Source organism: Salmo trutta, chromosome 33, assembly GCF_901001165.1.
Source record: "Salmo trutta chromosome 33, fSalTru1.1, whole genome shotgun sequence".
Lineage (NCBI taxonomy): Eukaryota > Metazoa > Chordata > Actinopteri > Salmoniformes > Salmonidae > Salmo > Salmo trutta.
In genome coordinates, this window is record NC_042989.1 from 6,534,947 (window position 1) to 6,545,996 (window position 11,050).

An 11,050-nucleotide genomic window follows, 5' to 3' on the forward strand; every position below is an offset into this window, starting at 1 on the left:
ACTGTGTTTACGCCTCAGGGTACAACACTAGATGAGATGAGCTCTCACCGTATATAAGTCTGGGAGACTGCACAGACTCTGAGATATTTTCCAAGGGGGGACGTGTGTGTACAGTGACTTCAGAAAGTATTCACACCCAATTACTTTTTCCACATTTTGTTGTGTTACAACCTCAGTTATAAATTGTGTCACTGGTTTACACACAATACCCCATAATGTCAAAGTGGAATTGTTTAAAAAAATATATATACGAATTTATTACAAATTTAAAGCTGAAATGTTTTGTGTCAATAAGTATTCAACCCCTTTGTTATGGCAAGCCTAAATAAGTTCAGGAGTAAACATTTGCTTATTAACAAGTCACTTAATAAGTTACATGGACTCTGTGTGCAATAATAGTGTTTAACATGACTACCTCATATCTGTACTCCATACATCCAATTGTCTGTAAGGTCCCTTAGTCGAGCAGTGAATTTCAAACACTGATACAACCACAAAGACCAGGGAGGTTTTCCAATGCCTTGCAAAGAAGGGTACCTATTGGTAGATGGGTAAAAATAAAAAAAGCAAACATTGAATATCACTTTGAGCATGGTGAAGTTATTATTACACTTTGGATGGTGTATCAATGCATCCAATCATTACAAAGATACATGCGTCCTTCCTAACTCAGTTGCCGGAGAGGAAGGAAACCACTCAGGGATTTCACAATGAGGCCAATGGTGACTTTAAAACAGCTACAGAGATTAATGGCTGTGATAGGAGACTGAGGATGGATCAACATTGTATACTGAACAAAAATATAAATTCAAAATGCAACAATGTAATTGATTTTACTGAGTTACAGTTCATATGAGGAAATCAGTCAATTGAAATACATTCATTAGGCCCTAATCTATGGATTTCATATTACTGGGAATACAGATATGCATCTGTTGGTCATAGATACCTTAAAAAAAATAGGCCTCACAATGGGCCTCAGGATCTCATCGCCGTATTTTTCTGCATTCAAATTGCCATCGATAAAATGCTCACTAACAGAGATGTAAACAAATGTTTGCACAAAATATGAGAGAAATAAGCTGTTTGTGCGTGTGGAACATTTCAGGGATCTTTTATTTCAGCTCATGAAACATGGGGCCAACGTTGCGTTTATATTTTTGTTCAGTGTTGTTACTCCACAATACTAACCTAAATGACAGAGTGAAAACAAGGAAGCCTATACAGAATAAATATTACAAAACATGCATCCTGTTTGCAATAAGGCACTAAAGTAAAATTGCAAAAAATGTAAAACTGCAAAAAACTTTATGTCCTGAATACAAAGCATTATGTTTGGGGCAAATCTAACACAACACATCACTGACTACCACTCTTCATATTTTCAAGCATTGTAGTGGCTGCATCATGTTATGGGTATGCTTGTCATCAACAAGGACTAGGAAGTTTTTTGGGGATAAAAATAAATGGAATAGAGCTAAGCACAGGCAAAATCCTAGAGGAAAACCTGGTTCAGTCTGCTTTCCAACAGACACTGGGAGACAAATTCAGCAGGACAATAACCTAAAACACAAGGCCAAATAAACACTAGAGTTACTTGGGCTCCCGAGTGGCGCAGCGGTCTAAGGCACTGCATCTCAGTATAAGAGGTGTCACTACAGTTCCTGGTTCAAATCCAGGCTGTATCACATCCGGCCGTGATTGGGAGTCCCATAGGGTGGCGGTTTGGCCCGAGATAGGCTGTCATTGTAAATGTGAATTTGTTGTTAACTGACTTGCCTAGTTAAATTTAATTTAAAAAAAATACTTACTATTGAATGTTCCTGAGTGGCCTAGTTAAAGTTTTGACTTAAATCAGCTTGAAAATCTATGGCAAGACTTGAAAATGGCTGTCTAGCAATGATCAACAACCAACTTGACGGAACTTGAAGAGTTTAAAAAACAATAATGTACATATATTGTAAAATCCAGGTGTGAAAAGCTCTTAGAGACTTACCCAGAAAGACTCACAGCTGTACATGTATTGACTCATGGGTGTGAATACTTATGTAAATTAGATATTTCTGTATTTCATTTTCAATACATTTGGAAACATTTCTAAAAACAGTTTGTCCTTATGAACATGTTTATTTAATCTATTTTTAATTCAGGCTGTAATGCAACAAAATGTCAAGGGGTATGAATTTTTTCTGAACGCACTTGTAGGTGGGTAATTGTGTGTGAGTGATCAAGGCATGCAAATTGTTCTCCAATCATGGTTCTTGAGGTTTCACTGGACCGGTTGATTTAACTCTCCTCCAAATACTGGGATTACTCACATGAAGTTTGAACATCATTATCATGGGTTGCTTCCCAAATGGCACCCTATTCCCTATATAGTGTATATACTATGTAGGGAAAAGGGTGTTATTTGGGATGCAGACTCATGACAAAACGGCTGGGCTATTAACATTATTTAGAGGTTTTAGCAAGGTTTTTTTCACCACATTCAGTTAATGACGCACTCCTCTGACCAACAGATTGAATGTCTGCTTCTTTTCCTAGTAATTACATTTGACATTTTAGTCATTTATCAGATGCTCTTATCCAGAGAGACTTACAGTCAGTGCATTCAACTAGTAAGGGAAAACAACCACACATCACAGTTATTGCAAGTAGGTCCTTCTTTGAAAGGGTCTTTCTTGGTTGGGGTTATCCTTTTTTTCTTTTCACAAATTATGACTCCATGTGAAACTGTACATGTTTTTTGCGTTGTTTTCCTCCCCAGTGACATGCGGTGAGAAACTATTCTTGGTTTGCAGACCTTATGTCAATGCACTCCCCTCCCCAAAGCTCCTGAAAGCATGGGATTAGGTTTCAGATTTTATTCATTTTGATAATTACCATTTGATCTGGCATCTGTTACATAGCACAGCTTTTTATCTTACGTACTAGATGGTGTTGGCAGAGGGGACACAGGTACACATGTACTTTGTAATTTTAATGCATGTAGGAATATACAGTAGATTATTTGTGTCCCTATATCATCTCAGGGAAAGCCAGTGTGAGGGTTTGTGCTCAGTTTAATATGGATGTTTGCCGGTGTGTGGGAGAACACATATCTGTAGAGTTATGTAAGTACTCGCACTCAAACCATAAAAAAGGAAAAACCAAGGAGGCAAGATGCAAAAATATACTTAATTTAATGTATGCTCGAAATGATAACAAAAGGTGCAAAAGTGATTTTTTTTGTTTAGCACTTTGCTCTAGCAACTTACATTTTTTTGACCATGGATTAAATTCTGTATATTTTTGTTTCTTGGCCTCCTTGGTTTTTCCTTTTCTTTGTCCTACGTTATTCTACCTATAGGCTATCAACTCTGACTTATAACTGCTGCTGCTACAGTATGCCTTTGACTTTCTCAGTGAATAAATCAAGATGGATACGTTAACTCTTCTACTTGTTTTTAATTGACTGTTATAACTGATTATGCAGATGGTGGCTATTGTGAAAGTTTTACTTGCAAAGATTTTGCTATGTGGTTGCACTTATTGTTAGTTGCTCTTGGTAATATCTGTTAAATGAGCTAAATGAGTTTAGCCATACAATTGCTGCCTTCATTCCTAGAAATATTTATTTAAAAACAGTGTGGGGGGCTACAGTACATGACCTTATTACTTGTTCTTTGGTTAACAAAGAGAGAGATAATATGCCCTCACTCTAAGTCATCATCATCTCTCCAAACTAACAAGAATAACCCAGTTTCAGAAGTTAGAACAATTTTAAAGAGTAGTTCTTATTGTATGATTTTACACGATACTACAGTGAGTCCATGAGAATGAACAGTCCCTAAGGAGAACAGAGAAGAGAACTTGGGGAAAGGAACGGGAAATAGGCTTTATTTCGAACAGAATAAAAAATAATTTAAAAGGTATTCAACTCTTACCCTACGAGGTCCGGAGCCTGCTGGTTTTCTGTTCTACCTGTTAATCAATTGCATCCACCTGGTGTTCCAGGTCTAAGTTGGTCTCTGATTTAGAGGGAAAGAATGAAAAAAATGTAGTGGAACTGGCTTCGAGTTCCAGAGTTGAAGATGAGGGGTCTATTGAATATTCATTGACTTGAACTGCTCCTTCAGTTCATTGGCCGACAATGTAAAAGCACAAACAAAATACATTATTAAACCAACAACAGCAGTGTTTCCTTTATCTCTGTATTCATTTTAATCCCAGTGCTGGTATTCCTAAGTTTAGGATGTGCATACCACCCTCCTTTTCTACTTTGAATGAATTCTACCCTAAATCTCACTATCTCAACCTTTCTCTTCTCGCTCTCATCCCCTCGTTCTCATCCCTCTCTCCCAGGCTAATGTGGGACGAAGCAGGTACACCCTATATCACTCACTCTTCCCTGGTTCTCGTCCCTCTCTCATCCCTGGTTCTCTTCCCTCTCTCATCCCCTTGTTCTTATCCCTCTCTCCCAGGCTGACGGAGGAAAAGGCAGGTCAGCCCTATGATAAAGAGTCCATGGCCATCATCCACCTGAACAACACCACCGTCATGTACCTGAAGGAGGTCACCAAGTTCCTGGCTCTGGTCTGCTTCCTCCGAGAGGAGAGCTTTGAGAGGAAAGGTAACAGAGAGTTAGGGAGGAGAGCTTTGAGAGGAAAGGTAACAGAGAGTTAGGGAGGAGAGCTTTGAGAGAAAAGGTGAGAGAGAGTTAGGGAGGAGAGCTTTGAGAGAAAAGGTGAGAGAGTGTTAGGGAGGAGAGCTTTGAGAGAAAAGGTGAGAGAGTGTTAGGGAGGAGAGCTTTGAGAGGAAAGGTAACAGAGAGTTAGGGAGGAGAGCTTTGAGAGGAAAGGTAACAGAGAGTTAGGGAGGAGAGCTTTGAGAGAAAAGGTGAGAGAGAGTTAGGGAGGAGAGCTTTGAGAGAAAAGGTGAGAGAGTGTTAGGGAGGAGAGCTTTGAGAGGAAAGGTAACAGAGAGTTAGGGAGGAGAGCTTTGAGTGGGAAGGTGAGAGAGTTAGGGAGGAAAGGTAAGAGAGAGTTAGGGAGGAAAGGTAACAGAGAGTTAGGGAGGAGAGCTTTGAGAGGAAAGGTGAGAGAGTTAGGGAGGAGAACTTTGAGAAGAAAGGTAACAGAGAGTTAGGGAGGAGAGCTTCGAGAGAAAAGGTGAGAGAGAGTTAGGGAGGAGAGCTTTGAGAAGAAAGGTGAGAGAGTTAAGGATGAGAGCTTCGAGAGGAAAGGTGAGCGAGAGTCAGTCTCTATCCCAAATGGAACCCTATTCCCTTTAAAGTGCACTGCTTTTGACCAGGGCCCAACCTGGTCCAAGAAGAACCCCTAGCCTTATAGGAGAATGTGCTGTGACTTTATAGGAATGAATTCTAACTTTGGGTGTTATGTGCTTGTACTAACACAAAGTTTTATGTTACATACCTAGTTTTTGGATGTGTCATTGTCACTACAAAAGATTTTCCATCAAATGTCACGCATATCTCCTGTTAACACCAATGCATGATTTATTAAAAAATCTGAGTTAAATCAATGCATGATTTATTCAAAAATCTGAGTTACATCAATGCATGATTTATGCCAAGGTCAGAGTTAGCAAAGCTACATGCGCATATTCAGATATCACGACGACCAGACATGACATGGATCCACAAGTGCCGTACTGAATACCTGCTGATACTAGACCACCTGCTACTCTAAATAGCATGCGTCCAAAGGCTAACGACTAACCAGGATTGAAATATTTATGCTCCAGCCGCTGCTAGCATGTTGTGTGATCTGTGATGAGCACAGTGATATGGATTCATTGACAGATGGCAGAACATAATTAATATGATGACAATGTAAAGCAAAAAGCTGTATTGTCCAGGGACTAAATACAGTATCCCTTCTTACGCTCAATTAACAGATGAACACATAATAAGTCATTTATATAAATTGCAATGGAAAGCCTATTATTCCATAGCCACTTTTCTCTCGCTCGCTCTTGCTCTCTCTCGTGCTCTCTCTCTCTCTCTCTCTCTCAAAGAGAAGAGTGTGGTTACCTTGGCACCGATGATCAAAGGCTCTCATCTTCCTTTTAACTTGTGAACTTGTCAATTCCTCCCGGCTTGCTAGATTGAGCCTTGGCTGTCTGCGGCAGCTAAGAGATTGGACGACAGATGACACACCACTTGTGATAATAGGCATTCATAAGAGTGTTCTCTTTGTACAGTACATGGGAAGGCATGGCACCCAAACTATGGGAGCAGTCATTTTCAAGTTGTATTTATCAGACTCATATAGCAGTCTCGGAATTGAGAGTTTAGGAGGCTGACAGCGAAGTCAGTGCAGGGTTGTGTATTTCCTGTTTTTTATTGTGTGTATTTCTATTCAACAGTATGGTCTTCGACTTTTTTTACGTGTTACATTTTAACATTTCCATTGGCATTGATAAGTCTTTCCCCATATCATATTTGTCAGCAGAAGAAAAGCATGGAAGCTTCTTACATCTGGTAAACTGTTTGTCAACGAGTCACAAAATATCCTCTTTTCGCCAAAATAACAATAGGCCAACAATGATGAAGGTTACATTAATTACCTTATTATTATGTAGAATGTATTTATTAACTTCAGTGGTTATTACAACAGGTCAAATCATACATGTGATATTATTCAAGGTCGCATCATGCATTGTTTCACCTGCGGTTTCAAATACTTTTACCCTCCAAAACTTTGGAAGAATGGGGGTAAAAGTTGTCTTCAAAGCATATATGAGCCCATAGCATCTGCATACTAGACTAAAATAATATTTCAGTCTTTATAAGCGTTTTGACACTTTCAACTCTTTAGACAATTACCACTCAACAATGTTATATTTAGCTTATCTTCAAATTCAGTGATATAAAATAAAAACATCTCATGTAAATAGTCAAATATGCAAGTTTGGAGCAATGCTATCTAAATAATTAGAGATGGCTAGGCTTTGATAATTTGACAGATACATTAAACATGTATTTACCTAACTTTAAGCTAACAAGCTAATGAGACAGAAGAGATTTAAGTACATCATTTTGTGTTTCTTGCAATTGCAAATATTATCTGATTCACAATGTAGGATATTTTCGCTCATAATTGATATTGTGAGAGCGAGATGAATTTGTAATTTTAACAATCTAATAGCTATGGTAACTCTGCTCGTCCTGTCTGAATACTGATCTCATCCTATCTTGTCTTTATCCCACAGGACTAATTGACTACAACTTTCACTGTTTTAAGAATGCTATTCAGGAGGTGTTTGATGTACGAGTGAAGGTGCAGAAAAACAGAAAGCTCCTCAGCCAGAGGAGGTGGAGCAAACAGGCCCCAATGGAGTCCTCAGCAGCCAGCACTGAACGCCGCCCCATTGGTGGCATCACATGTCAATCAACCATCTTTAAATCAACATAAAATAAAGAGGAGGTGATATGTGAAGGGCTGTGGGCTGTATGGCCCCAAACACACTCAGGTTGTACAACGGCTGTACAACACATTTGGCACAAAGTTTGTGATACAACAGAGAGTAAAAAAAAAAGATGTGGAGACACCAATCTTTAATAGTAAACATTTTTGTGCAAGTGCAGGTCTTCACGACTGTTCAACAATCACTTATGGTTGCTTTTCAACCATACAAACCAGCAGATATAGGATCTTAATTTGATCACTCTTGTTACTGAGAACATGATAATTCACATTGCCTGTTACAGAAAGATTATTTTCCTGCTGTAGCAAACGGGCTCAAATTAAGATCCTACATCTGTATAACTTGGGCCAGGAGTTTTTGTCTAATCATACAAGACCTGACCCGGAAATATATATATATATAATTACCACATTTGTTACAGTTGACCTGTATGTTGAGTATCAGCCCAGAGTAGGGCAAGATGAAGTTGTATCATTTTTTACAAGTAAGGGCCTGTAATGTAATTTAATATTGTCACTAATAATAGTGCATGGTCATAGTCAAAGTAATATGGATGGGCCTTTTAAATACTGTAGAAGTAGGATGGACACTGAAATCACACTGGCTGCATCCCAAATGGCACCCTATTGCTTTTATAGTGTGTAAGCCCCATAGGTCTCTGGTCAAATGTAGTTGACTATATAGGGAATTGGATGTCATTTGAGATGCAGCCATGATCTTTATGGAAGCAGCCCACCAAAGGAACAGATTGTAAGAACAGATGTTCATAAAGCTACCAGACCAGGTTCAAATACTATTTGAAATAATTTCAATAATTTCTGTGCTTGACTTACACTATATATGCAAAAGTATCTGGAACCCCTTCAAATTAGTGGATTCAGCTATTTCAGCCACACCCATTGCTGACAGGTGTATAAAATCAAGCGCACTGCCATGCAATCTCTATAGACAAACATTGGCAGTAGATTGGCCTTACTGAAGTGCACATAGACTTTCAACGTGGCACCGTCATAGGATGCCACCTTTCCAACATGTCAGTTCATCAAATTTCTGCCCAACTAGAGTCTACCCCGGTTAACTGTAAGTGCTGTTATTGTGAAGTGGAAATGTCTAGGAGCAACAATGGCTCAGCGAAGTGGTAGGCCACACAAGTTCACAGAACAGGACCACCGAGTGCTGAAGCGCGTAGTGCGTAAAAGTAATCTGTTCTCGGGTTGCAACACTCACTACCGAGTTCCAAACTGCCTCTGGAAGCAACATCAGCACAAAAACTGTTCGTCCGGAGCTTCATGAAATGGGTTTCCATGGCCGAGCAGCCACACACAAGCCTAAGATCACCATGCGCAATGCCAACTGTCGGTTGGAGTGGTGTAAATCTTGCCGCCATTGGACTCTGGAGCAGTGAAAACGCGTTCTCTGGAGTGATGAATCATGCTTCTCCATCTGGCAGTCCGACAGACTAATCTGGGTTTGGCGGATGCCAGGCGAACGCTACCTGCCCAAATGCGTAGTGCCAACTGTAAAGTTTGGTGGAGGAGGAATAATGGGCCGGGGCTGTTTTTCATGGTTCAGGCTAGGCCCCTTAGTTACAGTGAAGGGAAATCTTACTGCTACAGCATACAATGACATTCTAGACGATTCTGTGTTTACAACTTGATGGCAACAGTTTGGGGAAGGCCCTTTCCTGTTTCAGTATGACAATGCCCCCATTCACAAAGCGAGTTCTATACAGAAATGGTTTGACAAGATCAGTGTGGAAGAAATTGACTGGCCTCCACAGAGCCCCGACCTCAACCCTATTGAACACCTTTGGGATGAATTGGAACACTGACTGCGAGCCAGGCATAATCACCCAACTAATGCTCTTGTGGCTGAATGGAAGCAAGTCCCCGCAGCAATGTTCCAACATCTATTGGAAAGCCTTCCCAGAAGAGTGGAGACTGTTATAGCAGCAAAGGGGGGACCAACTCCATATTAATGCCCATGAGTTTGAAATGAGATGTTCGACGAGCAGATGTCCACATCCTTTTGGCCAAGTAGTGTAGCTTGCCTGTTGCATTGGAACCAATAGAAAAGTTCAGTTGTGCAAACCCCGCCCACCTGGCTCCATGCAGACTAAAGCAAACTCTCAGTATTTGAATGATGTGAAATAGTATTTGAACTCAAGTCTGAAAGATAGAGAAGAGAAAGAAGAGTCTCACAATGTCAGCTAACTGAATGTCAATAACTATGTTTTTAAAAGGTGCTTTATTACGTTTTTCAGGCACAATGCAAAGGCAAGATCAAAGATAGCAATAAGGGTTGTTCAATATAACTATGTACCCGTCCTTATAGCTATGTTTATCATCTGTAATGTTAACTGTACATCACATTTAACTGTAACACTCCCATTCAAATAGTATGATATGATAACTTTATTGTACATTTATATGGAAATACATTTTGTAAGGTCAGCATACAAAATACACAAATCAGTACTCTCTAAAACAGTAGAACGCAATACAAAAATGCTGTATTGCATTATGTATGTATTATTATAGTGAATTGATTTTGTGTAGCCAATGCAAACATCTCTTTCCATGCTTTATACAAGATAACATATGTCAATTATAGGAACACCAAATCTAAATGACTAGCAATTACAATCGACAGTTTAAATCACAATTGTGGTGTCTCAAAGTTGTTCAGTCACGGCATCAATACTACTATTTTAGCAATGCTAGAACGTTCTACCAACACCTTGTTGACTTTGACAAGCAATTTGCTCTTGAAGCCTGTCTGCTTTTAAACCAATTATTTTTACCTATACTTTTATTACTTTACTAATTTACTGAACCATTTAATTTATTTTAAATTCTATTTATTTATTTTGTTCATCAATAAAATAAGATTTCTTTACGTTGCTGTATCTCATTGTCACCTTAATCACAACCCATTAGAAAAAAATGGATGCATTCACAACATACTTCCACATCATGAGTGTGTGAGAGAGTGTTTTTTATGCCTGTTTTCATCTGTTAGAACAAGTATTCTGTCATCATTATGACTGCACCATTGGGTCACTAGGGAATTACGCAATTTCAAGGTTGCACAGATCACACACATTGTCTCACCACCCACTTGGAGCCCTATGGGAACACACACCACGCTAACCCCACAGGAGATACCTGTACATTGTGTGAGGAGGCTGTGTGCGTGTTTCTGTCTGTGTGTGTCGCGAGGTCAAACATGGATTGTGCAACAGCTGCTCTTTGCTGGACAGCCACAGTGTGTTATCGTCTGCACTACAATGTGTTACATAAGACAATTTGATGTTTCAAATGATAATCCCCCACACAGCACAGGGCCAAAATCCTCCAATCGGCTAGAGCACAACCCAGCTGTGACCTCCGGATTTTTCCTGTTACTTACTCACTTACGCGCCACTCATTGTTACAGCATAGGAGACGAGAGACACACACAAACACAGCCATCTGATGGAGCCGAAATAAATGTACAAAATGAACAAGCAAATGTTAAATATCTCGGGGTTGCGTCCCAAATGGAACCCTATTCTCTAGGTCCTGGTCAAAAGTAGTGCATTATAAAGGGCCGCATCACCTGTAAGGAGCCTCAGACG

The 11,050-nt window shown here is 39.6% G+C and overlaps 1 protein-coding gene across 3 annotated transcripts in view; it reads left to right on the top strand.

The window, feature by feature from the left end:
- The window catches only part of rragd (ras-related GTP binding D), a 37,216-nt gene extending 29,674 nt beyond the window's left edge, over window positions 1-7,542 (top strand). Inside the window, exons 7-8 of one of the 3 annotated variants that reach the window (XM_029729647.1) lie at window positions 4,464-4,612; window positions 7,216-7,542. In XM_029729647.1, coding sequence (XP_029585507.1) covers window positions 4,464-4,612; window positions 7,216-7,418 — 352 coding nt within the window. In that variant the 3' untranslated portion in view covers window positions 7,419-7,542. Of the gene's footprint in view, window positions 1-4,463; window positions 4,689-7,215 lie in introns of all 3 variants that reach the window. The other 2 variants (XM_029729649.1, XM_029729648.1) reach the window with 2 other exon arrangements.
- Window positions 7,543-11,050: the final 3,508 nt, after the last annotated feature.